The 23927-nt window shown below is 30.2% G+C and overlaps 2 protein-coding genes and 1 long non-coding RNA gene across 4 annotated transcripts; all 3 read left to right on the top strand.

The window, feature by feature from the left end:
- The first annotated feature begins 2023 nt into the window (after positions 1–2023).
- Positions 2024–3333, top strand: LOC132805370 (uncharacterized). Its single transcript, XR_009640752.1, has 4 exons — positions 2024–2084; positions 2173–2286; positions 2388–2451; positions 3135–3333. It is a non-coding gene; the product is annotated as an uncharacterized LOC132805370 (long non-coding RNA).
- A 1538-nt stretch (positions 3334–4871) lies between these two features.
- LOC107427494 (ubiquitin-conjugating enzyme E2-17 kDa) lies at positions 4872–5930 on the top strand. The gene is made up of 2 exons (XM_016037871.4): positions 4872–5264; positions 5508–5930. Exons 1-2 carry the CDS (start codon positions 5067–5069, stop codon positions 5754–5756), a joined length of 447 nt encoding a protein of 148 aa, XP_015893357.2. The 5' UTR covers positions 4872–5066; the 3' UTR covers positions 5757–5930.
- A 13926-nt stretch (positions 5931–19856) lies between these two features.
- LOC107427493 (protein kinase STUNTED) lies at positions 19857–23707 on the top strand. Of its 2 annotated transcripts, XM_016037870.4 has the most exons (10): positions 19857–20526; positions 20637–20713; positions 20804–20922; positions 21006–21124; positions 21231–21794; positions 21884–22132; positions 22220–22383; positions 22471–22698; positions 22787–22936; positions 23116–23707. In XM_016037870.4, exons 1-10 carry the CDS (start codon positions 20358–20360, stop codon positions 23371–23373), a joined length of 2097 nt encoding a protein of 698 aa, XP_015893356.3. In that variant the 5' UTR covers positions 19857–20357; the 3' UTR covers positions 23374–23707. The 2 variants fall into 2 exon arrangements, with proteins under 2 accessions (XP_015893356.3, XP_048317777.2); XM_048461820.2 differs by lacking the exon at positions 19857–20526 and having other exon boundaries at positions 20710–20726.
- The last annotated feature ends 220 nt before the right edge of the window (positions 23708–23927 follow it).

Raw genomic sequence — 23927 nt, 5'->3', positions numbered from 1 at the left:
TTCTGCTGCCATCTTTTGAAGTTTGCTCCATTAAACTTCTCAGGTTTCTCTGCATGACTAGCAGAAGGAGGCATCTGAATTCCAGAAGTCTGAGTGGGCACAGTCCTGTTGTCTCCACTTGCCATTTCTGTAACATCACAAAACAAAAATCAATTAGTTGTTATTTTCTATATTAACAAACTAATTATATGCAATTTCCATAAGGAAAACACACAAAAAATGATTTTTAGGGTTTCTGAATACACCACAAAAAATTACTGTATACACCCCAAAAATACTATTCATAGCCACTATTCATCTGTACTGTTCATGCAACGTGTCCCATGCTGACGTGGCATGGCCACGGGTTGATGTGGCACCCATGCCACATCATCATGCCGCTGACGTGGCACCCGCACATAATCACAGTGCTGACGTGGCACCACGCCACGTCATCGCTCAGCACACGCGGCACCATGCCACGTCATCAGACCGCTGACGTGGTGCCCGCCACGTGATCATCCTGGTGACGTGTCACCGCCATATCATAAGCATGCTGACGTGGCACTAGGCCACACCATCACATTGATGACGTGGACATGCCACGTGGCGATCCTGTTGGCACTATTTATGACACGTGTCGCTACTAGAGACAGACATGTGTCACCTGTAGCAGGTCGACATGTGGACTGTCCAGAGCATGAAACGTGGCCGTCCGAGAATGAGACACGTGTCATCTGTGTCAGGTCGACACGTGGACTGTCCAGAGCATGAAACGTGGTCATCCGAGAATGAGACACGTGTCATTTGTGTTAGGTCGACACGTGTTCCATCCGTTGGGCGACATGTGGCTCATTGTTTTGGCGACACGTGGTAAGCCCATTTGCCATTGGACTGGTTCTCTTGGGCCTTGATCTCAATCGAGCCTGGGTCCTGGGTTGAACAGTAGCCTGTTCTAACCTGGTCTGGGCTTTAGACCTAGGCCTGACCCAATAACAGTAGAAAAACCGGCCCAGTCTTTCAGATACAGCCCAAACCCTATTTTCTTTTCTTCTTCAACCTTCAACCGGGTCATTTTGACCCGGTTTCTCTGGTAAACGGGTCATACAACCCAGCAACAATTTTTCTTCTCTTTTCCACTCTCCCAGTGGCCAAAAAATTACCAAAAATACATCAAAATGTTTAAAAATTTATGGGCAATTCAATTTGGAAAGATTTTTGATCAAAAACAAAAAATTAATAATTACCCATAAAGTTTTTATTTTTTTTATACCCACGGGTTTAATAATTTTTTTTTTCCTCTCTTGTTTCAACGGTGAAACACACATGGAAATATTTAATCAATATATATATAAGCATAAAAATGCAATATATACACAGTAAACAATAACATAATAAACAACTTAAATTTCCATATTATATTTACATATATAAAAATTGGTAAAACATCTTAAGATTGTTGAGAAAATATCATAGATGAATATATGTAAATACATGTGGACAATTTAATACAAAATAAATAAAACATTTTAGAACCTGTAGGTCTTTGAAATTGATCTACTTTCTAGAAAGGTTGACCGAGGCCTGTGTGATACCACAGTGTCCTTAAGACGTTTTACGCCCACCGGTGCAGGAATTTTGTAGCTAACGTCTCCCAGGATACAACGGCTGCAAAAGCTTTCAGATTCAGCACCTCTGAAGCTTTTTCTCTTCGAACTCTCTATGTACCTTCACTTTACCATTATTTTTTTTTCTGTATTTCCTTTCAAAAATTAAAATTGAGAAGAACGTTTTTTGTTCGTGTAACCTTCAAACTCTCATAAGGAGTTATTCTCCCGTAAAACTCTCTCCCACTATTATCAAAATATTATTTGATTTAAAATTATTATAACAAAACTCAACAACAAAAAAAAAACCCAAATCATTCACACTAGTGGGCCTAGGCCCAACTCTAACAAACCGTGTATCCGGTCCCCTCTTTTGTCCTTAATGCAGTCTTATTTACCCCCCCCCCCAAAAAAAAAAAAAAAAGGTATTTGACAATTTCAGTGCAAATGTTGTTGTGGATGGGAGCACTGTTAATTTGTGGTTATGGAATACTGCTGGTAAGTTCGGAATCGTTGGTTATTCCTAGTTAAAGTTTCTTTTTTTTTTTTTTTTTTTTGTTCACCATGTTCAAAAATTATCAAACAGGCAGGAAAATTACAATAGATTAAGGCCATTGAGCTATCGAGGAGCAGATGTCTTCCTACTTGCATTTTCTCTCATAGGCAAGGCTAGCTATGAAAATGTGGCCAAGAAAAAACAGTATTATCCACATAACTTTTTTGTTCTCGTTTCTCTTTGTAATGATAATTCCTTCTTTATGTTGATGTGCTGATAAGATGTCTTTCTGTTTCATTGTTTAGTGGGTTCCTGAATTGAAGCATTATGCACATGGTATTCCAATCATTCTTGTTGGAACTAAGCTTGGTTAGACTTTCTCTCTCTCTTTCTCTCTCTCTCCCCCCCTCTGGTAAAATTATACTTTCAGTTATCCGCGGTTTTTGTTATTTTATGCTGCTGTAGTTTTTATTTGTCAAATGAATGAATTTTTTTTCTTAGGTTTGTAGCCTTACTGGCCTATGGTTATGTACAATGTTCTATTATGACTATCAATCTCTTTGAATTTTCAAATACCCTGTTGATGAATATTTCAATATATAAATATCATTATACAACTTTTGTCTGCAGACTATGTCAGTAAACTATTTGAATATCACCGGGTTAACTTTTGATAATTATGTGAACATATGAACTTGTTGAATTTCTCATGAGCTGAATATTAGCTGTACATACTTTTTCCTTTATTCTACCATGAACTTATTGTTAAAAAAAAAAATTACAAAATTCTTGTTATATGTGAGTCTCGTAGTACTGTGTAATTCAACTTGGACACTCGATGTCTTCTGCTTATTCCATCATACTCTGGAGTCTGGATATGATGAAGCATGTCTAATATTGGTTGTCTAATAGTTAAGTCTGATGGTACCGCACTACCACCAGATCTAGTTTATTGTCTTGTTATTTTGGCCATCGTCAATAAATTTATTCTTATCTAGGCTCTATTAGTAGTCCTTGTAGTTTTGATGACAGCCAAAATTTTCTTTTTATAGATCTTCGGGATGATAAGCAATTCTTTATAGATCATCCTGGGGCAGTGCCATCACCACAGCCCAGGTAATTCCCGGTGCATCTTAAGTTCAAAACTACTATATTTCAAGTTCTTTGTCATATCTTGCTCTCTTCTCTTTGTTGCTCATCACCAAACTGCAATCCACTAAGATATATGCCTGATTTTCTTTCCTTTTTCTTTTCAAAGGGGGAGGAATTGAGGACGCTGATAGGGGCGCCAGTTTACATTGAATGCAGTTCGAAAACACAGCAGTTACCTAAATCCTATCCACATTACAAGAAACCATGAAGTGAAAGTTCTAAAGATGCTTTTTTTTTTCTTTTTTCTTTTTTTTGTTTTGTTAGGGTAATAAGTTCTAAAGATGCTTTGTTATTGAGGTTTATGTAATCCTTGCTTTGTGAATGCAGAATGTAAAAGCTGTCTTTGATGCGGCAATTAAAGTGGTTCTGCAGCCGCCTAAGCAGATAAAAAAAAAGAAGAGAAAGGCACAGAAAGCCTGCTCCATATTGTGATTCTGAATAGACTCGTGGATGCGGCAGTTTGGTTTCATAGTTTTCGACTGACAGTTCTAGGGGGCTCTCCTTCAGCATCAACTGCTTCTTCTTTCCAGGGTGTTTTATGATTTGTATTGTATATTAAGGATTCACTACATTGGATTTGATAGCATTTCTTTGGGGTTTAGGATTTTCCTAATATATCCACTCTGAAAGTACTAAGACTGTTTACTCCTGTAGGTCAACCCATACTCAACCTGAGTTAGTACAAATTCAGCTTTTAAGAAGCCCTTTGAAAATGTCTCTCTGATTTTTACATTGTTTCTATGTAACCATTTTCTAGAAGGTGATTTTAGTAATTTGAACAAAAGCTAAAGATTTGTAATCTATTTGGTCCATTTCTTTGGAGTCGGTCGAATAATATTTTGCATTTTTATGAGTTGCAAATTCAAAAGCTTAACCGAGTAAAAAAAGATGAATATTAGTGGTCAAAACAGACCTTTTAAAAGGAACTATAAAGAAAGGATATGGAAATTCCGTAGAACACACAAAAAGAATAAAATGGGGCTAAAAACCGTGTAAATGGTAGAAGGAATGTTGCGTTTGTATCATTATTGGTGGAAGATTTTTTAAATACTTTTGTTCTTTTAAATGTGTCAGTTTTCCTGAATTGACCCAGATTCTCAATGGGCCAGCTAATTAGAGGTAAGCTCGAATATCTTTTATTCATTATCTTTTTTTATTATTTTTTTGGGGAAATGGGTTTGACTGGCTAGCCATAGGAGTAGTTTATATAGAAACTTGAATTAAAAACAATGGGTATTCAAAGGAACTTCGGGTTCAATTTCAGCCACCAAATGAAAGTGACCAATCCCTTTGCTACAATAATCAATAATAGGACTTAATAGTGTCCCTTTGCCAAAATGACCACTTAATGCACTTTTATTGTATCTTTTCCTTTGCTCCATGAAATTTACATGATGAAAGTAAATGGTCCTATGGTGGATAAGATAGTTTTCCAACCTTGAAATTTATGATAAAGACTCCGAATTAAGTACTTTATTTGCTTAGGTAAAGAATTCAATACAGTAAATATCTTCTAGTTTTTTATTTATAAATTTCTTTGATTCTTGATTTTCAATCATTTTTTTTAATTATTATTTATGTTTATAATATGTTTATTTATAGAATTTATTCTGTTCCCACTTTCATCAGTACAAAAAAATTCAGGGACCTATACTTCAATGCCCATTCCTCATCCTCGACACCTTCTTTTCCCCTCTTTTAAATAGCATCACTGCCCTCAGATTTTTGCAGGGGTGTGTTGTAGATTGATTTTCTTTCATTTTGCGAACCCATATTTCCCTTATTCTGTTTGCATTTTAGATCAGTTTTTGAGCAAGGTGAAAAGGTGTTGAATGGCTTTGAAGAGGATATTGAAGGAGCACAAGGACTTGCAAAGAGATCCACCAACTTCATGCAGTGCAGGTCCAGCAGCAGAGGACATGTTCCATTGGCAAGCTACCATTATTGGTCCTAATGACAGTCCCTATACTGGTGGTATATTCCTTGTCAATATCCATTTTCCTCCTGATTATCCCTTCAAGCCTCCAAAGGTATACTTCTTATCCAATTTCTACATTTCTAGCTCCTCATCTTCATTCTACCATTATATACAGATACAATCCCGTCTTTTATCATGTCTAACTTTTGATAATTTTAAACTGATGTTTCTTATCAGAGCCGTTGACTACCTTCTAAAATCAAACTTGAAGGGCTGATTTGATATATGGGCTTAATATATAATTATGATATATGATAGGATTTTTTTTTTTTTTTAATTGGATGCAATTTTGTAGGTTGCCTTCAGGACCAAGGTATTTCATCCCAATATAAACAGCAATGGAAACATCTGCTTGGACATTTTGAAAGAGCAATGGAGTCCAGCACTTACTATATCCAAGGTGTTATTGTCCATTTGTTCCTTGCTTACTGATCCAAACCCAGATGATCCACTTGTTCCAGAGATAGCCCATATGTTCAAGAGTGATAAGGTCAAATATGAATTAACAGCTCGGAGCTGGACCCAGAAGTATGCCATGGGCTAAATATATATAATCTCTTAATAACTATTATAATATTACTGTCACCATTATCTTTTTTTTTGTTACCTTCTTTTGAGGTTTACTGAAAACAACTAGTAATTTGAGCATTTGTTTGCTTTGAAAATAAAAAATGCCCTGAAACAGAGTTTTAAAAATCTAATATTTCAATTACCTTGTGATGTTTTTTTGCTGGATGTGTATTTGTTATGCCGCGTGTATATATATATATATATATATGCATACACCATAATCACTGTCTTTAATTGAAGGATTAAACTAATAGCTGGCTCTGTACCATTTCTATTATTCGAATGATATTCCAAAAATAACAGGACTCTAATTAAGAATTATTATTCGAAAAAACAATAGCATTAACCAATAACCGCAATTGAGGGAGCAACTTGATGGCAAGAACACGCACCAGTTATATTCAAATGGTCCAATTTTACAGGCTAACAGTTGGGGGTGGTAAAGAAATAGAATAAACTAATCACAAAAACAAATATATATATATATATATATATATTGATTAAAAAAATTTATATTGATTAAACCTATCAATTTATCCGATCAATCCTAATTATTTCAGTTGAATGTACTAATTGGTTTCATTTGAGTCACCTACAAAAACAATAAAATCTTGATTTCTTCTTTTTCTTTTCCTTTTTACCCTTGGGAGGACGGAGGATTTTGTCCCTGGTAGATTGAGGAAATAAAATAATAAAATAATAAAATAAAGAGAGAGAGAGAGAGAGAAAGAGAGAGAGAGAGAGAGATGCTTGCCTTTGAAATTCAACCGTATATAATTTTTCACTTTTGAGCACTCAATAAAGAAAAAATAATAATAATAAAAGATTAATTACACTTTAATACTTTTAATTTAAGAAAATTATATTCTTAACTTTCAAATTTAAAATATACCAATTCAATTAGATTCTAAAGTTTTAATTTGTTGCATTTTGATCCAATTGTTTTTTTGACTAACAATAATTAACGGTTCCAGCATATTAAAATACAATTTTTGCAATTATGTCGTTGTTTTAATTTGTTGCAATATTTTAAAACCTTGATTTATAGAACTTATGACCTTTTCATTGTATATATGAGTGACTTACTGAATTAACCTTACTTGACAAAAGAAAATTGCATTTTAATTACTCATATCATTAAAATACTATTTTCTAAAAATAAAATTAGATCAAAGTATGAGAAATTGAAATTTGAACACTTAAATTGAAACGGTTTAAATTTAAAAGTTAAAAATGCAATTAAACAGAAAAAAAAAAAGTGAAGAGAGAAAAATCCTCAACTTATAAATGCATTGTTAAATTGATAGGTTAAATGGAAGTAACTAGAGTTTACAATATCTACGGCATTGGGTCTTTGATAATAAATTTCTCAGTTTTACTAAAATATTTTTTAGTTATGAAAGAAAATGAATAGTTATACTTGGATTATTCTCTATTTTATGCTAATTATCAACTTATTTGTTTACTAAGTGATATAAAAAGGCATTACCAACAAACAAAAAAAAAAAAAAAGGGATAAAAAGATTTATTACATTTGTATGCCCTTGATTTTTGCACTTATGCAGTTAAGGCATTTAATTTACAATTTGTTGCTATTTAGGTCTTATTTTATTTTTAACTAATCGTCATCTCACGTACAAATTAAATGATCAATATTAATTGTATCAAATTTTCAATTAAAAAATATTAGAGTATGAACTTTTAGTATTAGGGGATGCTAAAATGCATTGAATCCATTGGTCAGATGTTAAACATGATTGATATTGCAAAAAAATTATAAATCAATATATAAATTATAATTTTTAAAAGTTAAAAGCTTAAATTATAAAAAGGAAAAAATTGAAAAAACTAAAGTATTATTATTATTTTTTTATAAATATGATATAAAAAGATGATAGTATAAACCTTTAAAAAGATTGGTGAATTTAACTAAAAGCAATTCAATAAGTATTACTGAGAACATCTTTAACTGACTTTGCGGATTCCTATCCTTGTGGTAGAGAGATTAAAAGGAATTAAAGTCTATTTGACCTAAATATTTATTTAATACACATTGAATCTAAAAATTGATCTCAACCCATAATCAATGGATGGAATTTCCAAAGAATCAGAAAAGTGAAGTACTTATGAATCCGCAGAATGGAAGTCAAAGCTGGAAATTGCCGAAGAAGTTTAAGTTATCGTGGATGGCTTTTGTGTTAGTGGAGCAAAGGAAGCTAGTCTGTATGGTGGGAAGGGACTCAAAGGGACAAGAAATCTAATGCATGTATGAGGTAAACCTATTTGATTTAAGTCTTGAAGTTGAGCGTTTAGCTTTATTCCATGCGTGTATTTGAATTGTAAATATATATATATATATATATATGGGGTGGAATAACATTATTTTTTAAGGTAATTCGAAGGGGCTTATGAACGAAATATCTTCGCAAGCACCCAGTTCACCTTGGAATGGTGGGATTATTCCAAAGGAATCAAACAAGGCAGCAGACTGGGAGGCAAAAGCAGTAAGAAGCAAACTTATCTTTTATGATTCGGACATTGCTTTACCATCAGGATTTACAACTATTCTAAACATTAATTCTGCTTCACTGTGCTTTGCTTGGCTTTGTTTTAATACAATTTTTTTTTTTTACCTTTTTTTTTTTAATATATCCTAATTAATTAATAATATATCAATTATTTTTTTTAAATTATTTTCTTATAAAGATTATTTTTAATATTTTTTTTTTCTCTATAAGTCAATGTTTACTTCATATAATCATCTTGACTTTCATTTATTTATTCTTTTATTTTGATAAAATTGTTCTTTTTCTTTTTTTAATTTTTGACTAGCTAACTTTTTTTTTTAATTTGATAAAATAGTGATCACATGACTTGGTAAACATCTTTAGTAAACTTCTTAGTATTTTTAGTATTATTTATAAGTTAATAAGATATTGACGTCTCATTTTACCAGTTACTTGGTAAACAAGGTGGTTAACTACTTCTGCATGTAGTATTATCATTTCTAGAACTACGAGTTGATTAATGAAAAAATATTAAAGATATCCATTAGTCTACTAGATATTTACTAAGTGATGAGATGTAGTTACATTTAGTTATATGTTATTGTTTGATTAGCTTGTATTTAGTTATATTTATACATTTAAAAATTTACTTATCCCTAATTAAGTTATATTAATATTTAAATCGATGAAGTATAACATGTTACATTTACATGGCAAACAGCTTATTGCCCTTAGCATTACTACATGCGCTAAAAAAAAAAAAGGGTATTATACTTTAAAAGGTTTAAATATTTTTTTTAATATTTACAATAATTTCTTCTACATATAAGTGGTTTACTAACTAAGTTAATTTCATTGAAAGTGAAAACATATGTTTGATATTAGATATTATTAGTACTTAAACTTCAAAATGATAACGAGTTTACTTAATATTTCTAAAGGTATAAACTTTATTCAAACCTAAAAAGAATATACAGTATATTTAAAATTATTAAAATAAATAAATTAATAATATTTAAATAAATTTACAATACAGAAAGGCCTTACATTTTGAAATAAATAGCATTCAAATAAATAATCTCTCTATTTTTTTATTTTTTTTTTTTTTTTGGGCCATGGTATATAGAGTTTGGATTATTAGAAGCACTCGCCAATATAAATTTAAAAAACATCTTAAAGATTTATAGTTATATTTATTATTCTAAAAAATAAAAATATATAAATATATATATATCTTAGTACAATATAGATATATATTATACACAGTTTTATTGATTTGTAAAAATTGTTTTGCAAAAAAATTGAATCAATACCGAAGGGCCCTAGGTTGTCCAATTCATCTGTAACTTTTATTTTTCATTAATTACACTTAAATAATATCTTTCTTTTTTTTTAACAATATAATTTAAAAAAACAAAAAAAAAAGGAAGAAAAATAGAAATCCTATCAATGATGCAGAGGCTCTATGGTTATATATAATTAATAACTCATGTATTATTTTTTTATTGATATTTGGATGAGGATTCAAACTCAACTATTCAAAATCATCTCCTAAGGAAAGGCTATTGGGCTGTTTCTGTAGCTAGGAACCCTTTATATGTTAAACTGCCTTCACCTCCAACTCCAACTTGTGCTTTTTAAATTAAAACACCGATCACGTAGTCGGAGTGATTAAAAACTTTTTAAACTACCACAAATCTAGTCATGATATATATTCAAAGGGCCGGTCCTAATTAATTAATTCCTTAAAGTTTTAATTTTATTTTTTTGATAAACTCCTTAAAGTCTTATAAACATTTTAAATTCGCAAATAATAAATTTAAACTTAATTATGGGCACCACCATCATAAATTTGAAAGCCATGCATATGTATATATATATATATATATATATGTATATATAACTTAATTAGCAAGTCTATACATTTTGGCAAGCTGCTGATCGCTGATTCTAGAAGCGTTGGATTGTCATACACCTTCTCCATACATTTCCTGCAATCACTTAAAAAAAAAAAAAAAAAAAAAAGGATCATACTCTGCAAGGATTCAGTAATAGTTAATTCAAAACGGTAAAAATATGTAAAAGGTATATACAGGTATAAATTATTTAATTTACTTGAAAATTTGGCCATAAAAATACATAAATGGAGAGTTCATAAATTTTGTACATACATGCATTATATAATATCATTGAATAATTTCAAATATTTATAAACTATCTTAATTACAAGAATTATGGACCACATGTTGAAACACAAAGCTACACCACCGTATATCGTCACATGTTAGATAAAAATATAAAAAAAAAAAAATGAAAACTTACATCCCATTAGTTTAAGTTTTAGAAAAAATAGTAATCAATTTAATATCAAAGCTAATAATCCAAAATATTCTGTGTACATATGAAAGAAAATCACATCACGTTAACTTAAACATTTGGGAGAAATATAAAAGAAAATGTTAGAGAAAAAAATAAAAAATAAAAATTATATTCTATTAGTTTAAACTTTTAGAAGAAATGATACTTAATTGTTTCTTGCAAAACAGAGAGAATATGAAGATCTTTGTAGCATCATTATGTAATAGCCAAAAACACTCCAACATTTAAGTTAGAAATCAATCTTCGAATGATAAGGATAAAAATTAAGCATATACTTGGATGGAGAAGAATAACGAGGCATTTATGGATTATTGTCATTAGGTTTTCTTGTTTCTCAAGAAACCAGCTGACCAATCCTAATGGGCTGGATCACAAAACCGAATATTAAAAAAACAGTGACTTTCCTTATCTATGCGATTCAAATGATCTTATTTAGCATATTTCACGGGATTCGGTAATTATCTGATATATGATTCTTGGATTTCATAATAATTATTCCTTGGACAATCTAATGGAGACGCTTTCATTAAATCTTGGACGAACCAAGACTAAAGTTTAATAAGGGAGAAAAAATAACTGAAGCTATTAATTGTTTCTTAGATGTTCTTCTCGAACAATAACCTTGGAAAGACCAAGATGCTTGCTCAGTTCAACCCAATACCGTGCCAAGGTAATCAATCTCTGAACACCACTATTAACACCATCCGAGACACTTATTGGGTCGGAGGAGGATATATATATTGCTTGGAATAAAACCTATCCACACACCATATATATATATATATGTGTGTGTGTGTGTGTGTGTGTGTGTGTGTGAACATATTAATTTAACCTAACCATTCTTCCTGATTCGAGACTCAACTTCTGAAAAAAATCATGACTTTGCAAATAATCAGACCTAAGGATTTTGATAAATGAACGCCAATAAAATGCTATCCAACTGATATTCAATTTATTTATTTATTTTGTTGGTATATCGATGGTGTTAATAATATTATCAGAAACTTTGCCGACTATGATGTGGCCTCTAGTTAATAATGCAAGTTTCGTGAATAAATAATGTAGTCTACAAATACAATTTTCTCGCAATATCAATTCCATCCATACTCGATCATAATCGTCACTCTTCACCTACCTACCAAATCCAAAAAAATATAGATTTTGTTAAGTTACATACTATAAATAATAAACAAATATACAGACACAGTAAAAGCTACACTAATTTATATTGTAAAAGGTTCTTATCTTACTTCTTAGAGATAATTTAAGGGATAATTGTCATGTCTGAGATTAGATCCATCACATGTCTACAAAAATAAAATAAATATCAGACAAATGAGAGTATACATATTGAAAACAAATAAACTGTTATGTTAATGTGTATTATTGGCTACTTTTTTATCATAAATGCAATATGCATGCATTTTTACATAATCTATCATCACTTAAATATATTCAACCAGTCAAAACCTGTGTGACTATGTCATTGCAATTGTTTTGTACTCCTGTCCCGCCAAATGGAGGGCTTGAGTGAGACTGCAATATTTTCCTTATACATACATACATACATATATATATATATATATATACACACATACACAGAGATTGTGAAGTCAAGAAGTTTAGCTTGGGGCCATGTAGAGGAAAAGCAAATTTTTAAACAGATATATTGTATGTGAGATTAAATCAAAATTAAAAATTTAAATGTAAATGAGAAAACAAATAAATAAAAACTATAAAAATAAAAAATAAAAAATAAACTATAATGATACTCAAATAATCTTGGTTTATAACTCCATAAGTATAACAAAAAAAAAAAAAAAAAAAAACATACAACGGTTGAGATTTTTTTTTATATATATTTAAAAATATAAATGAAATTCATTCCATTTTTGTAAAAACAATTTATATTTGAATTAAAGGCTTTATGGTAATAATTTTATATTTATACTTTTATATTTTTAGATTTTTAGATTTAGTTTTTAAAATAGATCCAATCCAAATTAAATAAACTAAAATTGTTCAAATAGTTAGGATTAAAAACTTCAGCATAATAATTAGATTTGGCAAAATCTCACACAATATGATACTACGATATGAACTCCCATGATAATTTACGAGTTGGGATTAACAATATCGTGTTGGATTTATATCAATATTACCTAATATGACCCAATAAATTTATGAGTGAAACACGATGATACACGATAAATGCATTAAACCCAATAAAAATGGTATTTTTATAATTATGCAAATTTTATAGTATTGAAATTATTTAATTTATTATTAAGTATGTATTAATTTGTTCTCTTTAGTTTAATTTTTAAAAAATCTAAAAACGAGCAAGTTTTTTTGTAATTTATTTGAAAAATTATTATTTTATTATTTGAGAGTTACGTCAAATTTAAATTTTTAAATTTGTATATATTTTTAATGGGTTAACAATCGGATAACGGATTATAAGATAATTTAACAAATAAATTCGGATTTATCTATTTTCATATGAAAGTTTAACAGATCATATTTAAATTAACTAAATTTCACACGAACATGACATAAATACGATTCACTACGAGATATTGTCAGATCTAATAATAATATCAAGTCAATCTGATAAGATATTTGTTTTGTGTGTGTTTATATATATATATATATAGTTTCGCTATAATAGATGTGCTTACTCATCATAGTCATAGTGTAGGCATGGACAATCTTTTAACATGTAAAAACTGTCAATTACATACAATCCATATGAAAATGAATCTATCAATATCGAAATGTTGCTTATGCACACTAATATGGTAGGCGTGCATGCTTACTGTAGCAAATTAATTTGCATATACATATATATATATATATATATATGGGTTAATCATATGTTTAAAGAGTGTGCATTAGAGTTGACATTATTATAAAATGTGTATGGTGGAAGCTAGGGAAAAATATGTGTTTAAAAATACTTCATAATCATAACCTAATTTTTATTCTTCTATAATCCCCAATATCAATATATATATATATATATTCTCCTATCAAAATAATTTTATACATGGCTCCAAAAACCCTATTGATTGAGCATTAATATGATTTTGTGGGAAGAATTAATTAATTAATTGTAAGGTTTACAATGGAGGAAACCCAGGATGCTGTATATATGTCTTAAATGGTAGCTTTTTGCCAACTTAATTTATATAAATGATACTTTAGTTGTTAGCATATGGCTTGTCTATTTGGTTTTAATTGAAAGAGATAGCTAGCCTAGCGTACTGCTTAATTAGCTAAGCAACCTACTATTTATGTTGCACATGGCCAAATTAACTAAATGCCCAACACTAGCTAGTAACATATAGCTACATAAAGATAGTGGTTAATTTTTACAAATTCCACCTAAAAAGTGATGGCATGTGATCCATCATCATTATGTCCTTTTTCTACATGTTTATCCCCTCATAGGAACCATCCAATTAATTTATACATATATATATATATATATATGCTATACTACACTCCAAAGGTTATCAAATGTCTTTCTTTTTTAATCAAGATATTCCATTTTGCTTCATTTTAATTTGACCTTAAGGAAAAAGAGAAAAAAGAAAAGAGAACTCAATTTGAAAAAAGAAAAGAGAACTCAATTTTTTTACACATCCACTAAATATGGTTTATCATTATCATGTCCTTTTCTGCAATTCCAACCCCTATTAGGAACCATCCAATTAACATATGCATATATATATGCTGTACTACATTTCAAAGATTATGTAGCTGGTATTTACCCAACCAAAAAAAAAAAAAAAAATTGATTATGTAGTTGGTGTATCTTACTTAAATATCTAGATTCCATTTTGCTTAGTTCTAGTTTGACCCCCCAAAAAAAAAAAAAAATTATTTTTCCAAAAGGTAACGTTAAAGATTCAATTTTTGACCATATTTGACAAAACCAAAGTTTACGGGCCTTTGCGAGTGGCAAACGCAAAATTGAGAAAATAAAGTGGTCGATTAGGGTAATGCACCTTGTGTTTAATAAGGAAATTGATTTTTATAGTTGAGAAATTGCTCTGAACTTGGCATTATCATAAACTAATAATCATACACTTTGCCTCTCCAGGAAGAACTTTTTATAATGGAAGCAAGCCAACAAAAAAAAAAAAATCATAAGAGATATGGCGAATCTTTGATCCGCATGATGGAAAAATTTCAAGTGTATATTAAATGCTCAGTACTACTTCCATTCATTTTATGCCATATGGGATCTTTTTTTCACATCATAAAACAGTTACCTAAAAAGAAAACTCTCTCTCTCTCTCTCTCTCTCTCTCTCTCTCTCTCTCTCTCAAACACCTCTTTTTCTTCACCTCTCACTGTTCTTTCCACAGTAAAAAATTAAAAAATTATTATCGGACAAAAGTCTCTTAATGTGTAAACAAAAATCTCCTTCAACCAAAACATCTGCCTTCTACTTTTCAAAAGCGAAACAATTAAATCAACCCAAATGGAGGAATAATTAAATCAATTCATAACAAACAATATAAAAGGGAGTGGTGAGATTTTTTATTTTTGTTGAGAAGAGGAGTGCTTGTGAGAGAGAGAAATGGTTGTCTAGTTTGTGAAATAGAAAAAAGAAGGAACAAGACAAATCGGGGAGGAACTGAGCATTTGCCAAATTCAATAGTGCAAATATTCGTCCTCAAATTTAAAGATTTTAGACTTTTCTTGGAAATTTTGCATATGTGTGAAAGGAGAGAGAGAGTTTTCTTTGTGAGTAGATATGTTCTCCTACGTAAAAAAGAAAATTCCAAATGGCATAAAATGAATGGAAGGAGTGCTGAGCAACTGAAGAGTCCGGAAGTACTTGAAATTTTCCCCTCAATGAGGCTCATCCACCGCACGAACTCCTATCCAGAATTTTTCTTACACGTGTCCCGATCTTTAGTTCGGTCGGTGGAATCGCTGATGATGTGGAATTGCTTGTGATGAAAGAGACATCTCACCAATCTCATGAGTCCACGACACATGTCATATGAATGTTAAAAAAGTTGCATGTATACGGAAAAAGGTAAAAACGATCAAAATCCAAGTTTAACATTCTGTTTTTGGGGAAAATGGTAAAATATGAAAAACAACTCGGGATTTAGACCTTATTTATCCGCTCCAATTATTTATTGGACTTATTTTTATATGGTTTTCAAAATATTTTAAAACAAAAAATTTGAGTATTGAAAGGGCAATGCTTATAAGCAGTTGAACACCAAGAAATCTGTCTACCAAATGTCTTTTTTGTTTTTTTTTTTTTTTTAAAGTAAAAACCCAAATGGTTAAAATATAAAATATTATTATTTTATTGATAAAAGATGAATATAATTTGAACATGTATAAGTAAATCTTTGAAAATATAGATTATGTAAATAAATATAAATCAATAAAATAATAATTTCTCTTTATTTATTATATATTTTTATAGATTTTTCTTTTATGTCATTAGTATTAGTTTTATTAAAAATATATATATATATCAGGAGAATTTAAACTTGATCCTTATCCAAATAAACTATGATAATGATATTAGGCACATAGATAAAAAAATTTAAAAACTAATCAAGTGTACTAAGAATTTTTTTTTCACTTAGTCAAAATTTGACCTTAATGTTTTGATATCAAATTTTGATTTTATCTTAATTAATATTATAATAGGAGAAACAGAGAAATTGGTAGAAATCAACGGGGAATTTCATGCACTTGTTGTGGCTGCCACATGAAAGGAATAAAGGAGATCTATAATTGATTGAAAAGAACATAAAATTCAATTCATTTTAGTCATTATTCATTTGTCTTTTTGTTCTTATCGTTGCTTAAATATATATATATATATATATATATCAGTAAAGGGGTACCACATGTTAATCCTTTAAAATTAAATTTTCAGAAAAGTAATAGAAAAATTTTAAAAAGAAAATGGTTGCGTGGAAGATCATTACTTTTTCATCGATCCCGGTCATCTTTTTGGAAAATGTAAATTATTAAATAATAAAAAGGGGTAATGTTCTTTGTGCATGCATGTATAACAAATAGTTGTAAGAATATTAAATTAGTTTTTTTTTTTAAATTATTGAATTCTTATAAATAAATAATTCATTTTTAATTACCGAATATAGTAAAACCTCTAGATTTCTAACCAACAAGAATAAGATGCTTGTTGAACACTTTGCCTCTTTCAGCCAAAATATCTGCGTTCAAAATGTAAAATCACATCGAGTCCACGTTTATTTTATGATAATTATTAAATCGCAACAGACTACTCCGGTTGACTAGGCAACTACTACTTTTCCACGTTTTTACAATTTGTAATTAAAATTGCCTTTGATCTCTACATGTTTATCGGATTTAATAAAATATGATCATCGAATGTATATAATCTACATGATATAATAATTGTAATTGATTATCTCTTACAAATCCTTTTTATAAATCTATCAAATCCATATTTTTAATTTACAAAATAAACTTATATTAAAAACAAGTTAACTATTTTGTTGCCGATAGTGTTAATAATTTTATATATATATATATATATATAATAATTATAATTTTATATATATATATATATATATATATATATAATAATTATAATTTTATATATATATATATATATATATATATAATAATTATAATTTTATATATATATATATATATAAATGTTTTGATTTTATAAAGTTGAAATATAATATAAAAAAATCAAATTGTAATGAAAATAATCAATTTGATATGATTAATTTGAATTATATTTTAAATTTATAAAATTAAAATATCTTAATTGGATTAAAACTATATAGGTTAAATGTTTTTCCAAAAACTATCTCGCAACTTATTCTATAAGACGTGGTAATATAAAAATGAAAAAAAAAACCCACATAATCTTATTAAAAATTTAAGTATTTACCTTCAAAAAGCTCACTTTTCTATTTTAGATTTTTATTATTAAAAATATAGATTTTAAAAAAGAGTAATATATAAAAACAAATATATTGGTCAACATAGATTATCCATATCTTATATTTTCTAGAATTAACGGAGAGATAGTTCACAGAGTAGTTAGAATAAATGTTCATAGAGTTAGTCCTTTACTAGGAATCTAGATTTATAAGGTAAAATCATCGATATTTACATAGTAAAATATTTATCCCCAGCCATGATAAATCATCAAATATTATCTAAATTTAAACATAAAAATTTAGATGAGATGCCATAACCTTAAAACTTGACACATTATCTATATCTTATTTAATAAAATCAAAGATTCCATCAGAGATTATATGGATAGAGAAATTAGGAGTACATTAGAAAAACATAATTAAGAGTACATTCTACCTTTCTTATAAATAAAAAAATTAATTCATTTTGTAATTGTATTAATAAACGAATTCATTTATAATCAAAAAGTATACTTTAATTAAGAGCACAAAATTACGTAAATAAGTTGCTTTAAAAGATTGTCCATGCGTTCATTAATTTTTTTTTATTTTATTATTTTTTTTTTGGGGGGGGGGGATTGGTCCAATCATGTAGGTTGGTTTGGAATGTTACTGAACGTAATTGCGAAGAATGTTCACAAGCCCCAAAATAGATGCAAAAATGAAATAAATGGACCACAATCAATTGCTCGCTACTACACTAGAAATATGATATATCATTCTAATTAATTGATGAGCATGTGTCCTTATACCAATCACTTGTTATATAAATATGCGAGAGAGAGTCATGATATTTCTCATCAGAATGGTATTCAATCAGCCACTGAAGTGGACTGTGTACTTTGCCTTATTAGCCATGGCATTGCCTCCATTGCAAGTGTTGTAAACTTGTAGCTTTCTCATTAATTTTGTAAATTTCGTGTTCGTGACATCTATTTCTTTTTTTTTTTAATTTAATTACTTTGAAAAAATTAATTGAAGCCACTTTTATGAACTTTTTTTTTTTTTGTTTTTATTGGGGAAATATTCCTAGATGTTGTACTTAATTCAATAAAATGTAAATATTTTTGTGGTTGTAGCGTAATAAACATCTTGTGATTTTATGATTATATGTATCAACTACTTCTAATAATATAGCTAAAGTCGTCTTAATCAATTCCATATATATATATATATATACAAAATTTTGGTAATCAAAGTTTCCAAAACTTTGGTAACTTGCATAATTAGAACAAAAAAAAAAAAGACCAACTAAAACTAATTGTTCAATTTCCATGTATCAAGTCCAATTGTTATGGACAGTGTCCAATAATATTCATATTGTAATTTAATAAAAAAAATATAAAAAAAAACCAAAAACATATATTGTTTTGACGATTCAACCAATTTTAATTAGTACTTTAATGATAATTGTTCAAGTATACAAAATCCCAACCTAAAAAGGATTATAACTATATTATATTAATAGATAAATTATATGATTTTTGTCAAGTAATATCTGAATTGTATAAAGTTAGATGTTGATCTCTCCATGAAACGTGTAACATGAATTTTCTGTTTTATTTTTTTATTTTTTTATTTTTTTGGGGGGTGAATAAAAATGAGTTTTCCTGTTAGTTAACTAATTTATATCTTAAAAATATTTACCATATTATTTATTTTTTGGATAGCAAATACATGCAAATACGGCCTCCTGTACGTCAAACCCGCAATAGCCGGTGGATTGCTTTTGTCCTACTTTGTCGGTCCAAGGCCAATGACCGGATATCATGGGTTTCCCGCAAAAACTTCCGGTTTTTTTACCTGACTCAAACAGTAATTAACTGCTACCTTCCCACTCTCCCAAATAAATAAATAATTTTTTTTTTCATTTTTTTTAAATTTTATTCCCAAAAATCCACTCTTCTGCCGACACTTTCTTCCTCCAAATTCCCAGTTTCCCAGAAAAAATTTAATAATTTCATAAATTTTTTTTTATATAATCTTCATTAACTAATCTTTATGTTCACTTTATCACCAACCAATACATTTTTCAAAAAAAAGAAAAATATATATTTAAAAATTAAAAATCCTAATATTATTAAAATAAATATATATTTAATTATTTTTTCTGGGTGCTATTGATTTAGTTGCAGTAGGTAGAAGAATGTGATGGTATTTGGCGGCATTTTGGATTTAAAAACATGGTGTGCTTGAACAGCGAAAGTATAATAAAACAAGTTTTAGGTGAATTTTTATTTGTCGGGTCGTATTTATCTTTTTCTCCAATATTATTCAACATTCTTCATCTTCATCCTCTTAAATTGATTTTTTTTATTTTATATCTTATGCAACAACTTTTACGTTTCTCATGCACTTCCATCATCTCTTGGTGGGCTTATGAATTTTCAAATTCTTTTATTAGTCTTTTACACTGTATTTTTTCATAAAAATCATCTCGATTTTCATTTTTTTTTTCTTTTTCTTTTTGCGTATTTCAAAAAAAAAAAAAAATGGGAAACTGTTAATAAATAATAATGGTTCAGAATCCGACACCATTTATATAACTCACATGGTGGCGCATTAGATCTCCATGGCAGCCACTTCTTTTTGCGGAATTTTATTTTTTGTTAACTGAGATATTTTTCTTTTTTTCCCCCCTCCAACTGGAAGATTTTTTTTTTTTGGGTTTTTTGAAGAGAAATTCTGCATAATTTTGAGAAGAGAAATCGGTTCCCCACAATGACGGTTGATGAGGAATTTAATGGTGTCGAAAAGAAGGAGAAGAAGAAGAATGTATTGGTGGGGATTAGGATCGATAGCCATAGTAGAGAAGTTCTTAGTTGGGCTCTCGTTAAAGTTGCAGAGCCAGGAGATAGTGTTATTGCAGTTCATGTTTGTCGAAGTTCAGGTAATATATTTAATGCTTTTTGTTTTTTTTTTTTTTTTTTTTTGGGAACTACTTTTTGTGTTTTCAGAATTTATGGGTTCTTGATTTTTGATTATGTTGTTTCCTTACAGATGATCACTCATTGAAAGACAAACCCTTATTAGATGATTATTTAGAGGTTTATGAAGGCCTATGTAGTGTAAAGAAGGTTTGTAAAGAAGGTTTGTGAATTTTTCTGGGTTTTTATTTTTTTTTAGTTTGGAATTGAATTTGTTTAAAGGGTTTATCAAAATTTCAGGTAGATCTCAAGGGTCAAATCTTGAGAGGAAATTCTGTGAGAAAAATTCTGGTGAGAGAGGCAAAGAATTATGCTGCTGTGGCTCTAGTTGTGGGCATAGACAAGCAATGCACTCTTGGGTAAGAAAAAAATGATAAAAAATTTCCATCATTTTAGATTCTGGGTTTTTCTCTGCTTAGCCTAAACAGATACCAATTTGCAGAGGCTGGGGTGGTTCCACTGTAAAATATTGTGCAAAGAAATTGCCTCATAGCACTGATGTTGTTGCTATACACAATGGTAGAATCGTCTACAGAAGGTTTACAAGCAATCAACTATCAGGTTTGGTCTGCTTGTTTCCTAGGAAAACCTCCCACTCGAAAATCTTTTAAAGAGCAGGAAAATTTGATTTTTTTTTTTTTTTCCTTTTCTTTTCCAACTATGTTAGGTGTCCTTGGAGATCCAAGACCAAGTCTGAGTCCTAGACAAAATCCATCTGAATTTGGTGACTCTGAAGCTGAGACAGAGACTGTGAAATCCAATCCTGAAACAACTCCCACTTCCCAAGACAGTTCATCATCAGGACATGGCAGTGAGGATTTGAGGAATGAATTCTTTAGCCTCGTCCATGAACAGAAGAGAGGCATTTCAAGATCAACTTCTCTTGTTTCAGGAGGAGAAACCACCTCAGAGCAGAGGCTTGGTTGGCCTTTACTTCGTAAAGCAAATTCATTGCTTCCACCATCCCAAAATGCAAGAAAAATGTCTGTGGTTCAATGGGTTATGAGCTTACCGGATCGTTCCCCGCATCAATCTCCTCATTGTTCAACCATTAAAGAGAGTCCAGTAGAGAGAGAGATTGATGACATTGATGATGATAGTATTAAGAGTAATTTATCTAATTTGTGTGAGGTACCAGAAGGCTTTGAACACCTCCTTAAAACTAACTCCTCTAGTTGTAAATGGTTCAGTCTTGAGGTTCTGAAAACTTCAACTTCTCATTTCTCTTCAGGTCTTTTTTGCTTCTTCCCTGAGACAAGTCAATTTTCCTCACTATGCTTGAATTACATGCACTTACCAACTTCCTCGTTCATTTTACAGAAAATCTGATTGGAAAAGGAGGGTGCAACCGCGTGTATAAGGGAATTCTTCCTGATGGCAAACCAGTAGCAGTAAAGATCATGAAGTCATCAAAAGAAGCATGGAAGGATTTTGCCTATGAAGTTGATATTATATCTTCCTTGAATCATAAGCATATTACACCTCTACTCGGTGTCTGCGTTGCTGATAAATTTCTAATATCTGTTTATGATTTCCTGCCTAAAGGAAGCTTAGAGGAAAACCTACATGGTAAAATTTCATTTTTGGTTCACTTTTTGATTTTCCAAAATTGGATCAAAACATGTTAAGACCCTGATATTTATGCTTGATATATAGGCAAGAAGAATGACAAGTCTGAAATGACATGGGAAGTGAGATTTAATATTGCTGTTGGGATTGCTGAAGCCTTAAATTACCTTCACAAAGAGTGTCCTCAATCTGTTATTCACAGAGATATCAAGTCTTCAAACATTCTTCTCTCCAATGAGCTTGAAGCAAAGGTGATTGACCGGACTTAGGCAGATTTTAATCGAAAATATTAATTATTCATGTCATTGATATTGACTCTAGTTTCTTCCATGTTACAGCTATCTGATTTCGGGCTTGCAATATGGGCACTGACGAATTCATCTTTTCTGACTCAAGGCAATGTAGTAGGAACATTTGGTTATCTAGCTCCTGAATATTTCATGTATGGGAAAGTTAGTGACAAGATTGATGTCTATGCCTTTGGTGTTGTTCTACTTGAACTGTTATCAGGGAGAGGACCAATCAGCTCTGATACTTCGAAAGGACAAGAGAGCTTGGTCATGTGGGTAAGAGACACCTCCGTATATCTTATATTTTTTAACTTCTACAAAAGAAATTTGGATTGATGGCTTTTTATGAAATTGATGAGCTCAGGCAAAACCTATAATAGAGAGGGGAGATCTAAAAGACATACTGGATCCAGATTTGGATGGAAAATATGATGAAGTTCAGATGCAGAGAATGGCTCTTGCAGCAACTCTCTGCATCACACAGGCAGCACGGCTTCGTCCCAACATGAGCGAGGTAATGACACATGCGAAAATTTCATATTCCCAGTATAATTATTCTAAATAACAAGTTTATGTCATGCTATGTTTGGAGTTTATATCCATGTTGGGACAAACATAGCCTGTTATTACCAAACATAGCCCTAGTGTTAGAGTGAAATCTCATTGTGTTTCTCATCCTTCTATTCCTTTTAGGTACTGAAGCTCCTAAAAGGGGATGAAGACGTTAAGAAGTGGATGAACTCCCAAAATAATCATCAACAGGATTCCGAAAACCAGGATGAGAATGATGATGAGGTTTATCCAAATTCAAGTGCAGAATTACATTTGAGTCTTGCATTGCTTGATGTTGATGATGATACAACATCGGTTAGCAGTGTGGACCGTCGCACCAGCATTTCATTAGAAGAATACTTCAAAGGAAGATGGAGCCAATCATCAAGTTTTGATTAGCCTCTTTTTGTACTCTTGCTTGGTTTTGCTTGTTTTTTTTTTTTTTTTTTTGGGGGGGGGGGGGGGGGGGACGGGTTTCAAACACAAAAATATGCCATAGATCTTGGGACATGAAGTTTATATTTGTACAGTTTTAGGAGACAAAAATCTGAGCACCCGATGGTGAGGTGGTTTGTAATTTTAGATGTCTGAAAAAAGATCCGGTTTGAAGTGATCGAGTACAAACAAACACACATTTAGATTGAACTATAAGTTCAAGGCTGTCTGAGTGAGAGATGTACATGTTGTACAACCCTTTAGGAAACATTAAAAAATTTGGTTTACATTTCTTATAGTTTTGGTTTACACTATAAGTTCTACTTATAGTTTTTGGTGCTTAGAGCTTTTACTTTTTTTGTAAAAATATTGACTTTTCCTCTTCAAACTTTTTACTCAATTGTATTTTTGAGAAAAATAAATAAACTTAAATTATCATCTGTCATTCAAATAAGCTCTCTCTCAAAAAGAATAATAATAATAATAATAATAAAATTAAAAACCGAAACAAAAATTTT

This window comes from Ziziphus jujuba, chromosome 9 (assembly GCF_031755915.1).
Source record: "Ziziphus jujuba cultivar Dongzao chromosome 9, ASM3175591v1".
NCBI classification, from domain to species: Eukaryota; Viridiplantae; Streptophyta; class Magnoliopsida; order Rosales; family Rhamnaceae; genus Ziziphus; species Ziziphus jujuba.
Note: the sequence above shows the minus strand (reverse complement) of the source record. Positions and strands in the feature narration are given on the sequence as shown.

What these genes read in the sequence shown, in the direction of transcription:
- LOC107427494 (XM_016037871.4), top strand. Translation starts at nt 5,067, where the DNA reads ATGGCTTTGAAGAGGATATTGAAGGAGCACAAGGACTTGCAAAGAGAT. An exon ending in ATCCCTTCAAGCCTCCAAAG is followed by an intron (nt 5,265 to 5,507) that starts GTATACTTCTTA and finishes GCAATTTTGTAG; the next exon opens with GTTGCCTTCAGGACCAAGGT.
- LOC107427493 (XM_016037870.4), top strand. Translation starts at nt 20,358, where the DNA reads ATGACGGTTGATGAGGAATTTAATGGTGTCGAAAAGAAGGAGAAGAAG. An exon ending in TCATGTTTGTCGAAGTTCAG is followed by an intron (nt 20,527 to 20,636) that starts GTAATATATTTA and finishes GTTTCCTTACAG; the next exon opens with ATGATCACTCATTGAAAGAC. An exon ending in TTCGTCCCAACATGAGCGAG is followed by an intron (nt 22,937 to 23,115) that starts GTAATGACACAT and finishes TATTCCTTTTAG; the next exon opens with GTACTGAAGCTCCTAAAAGG.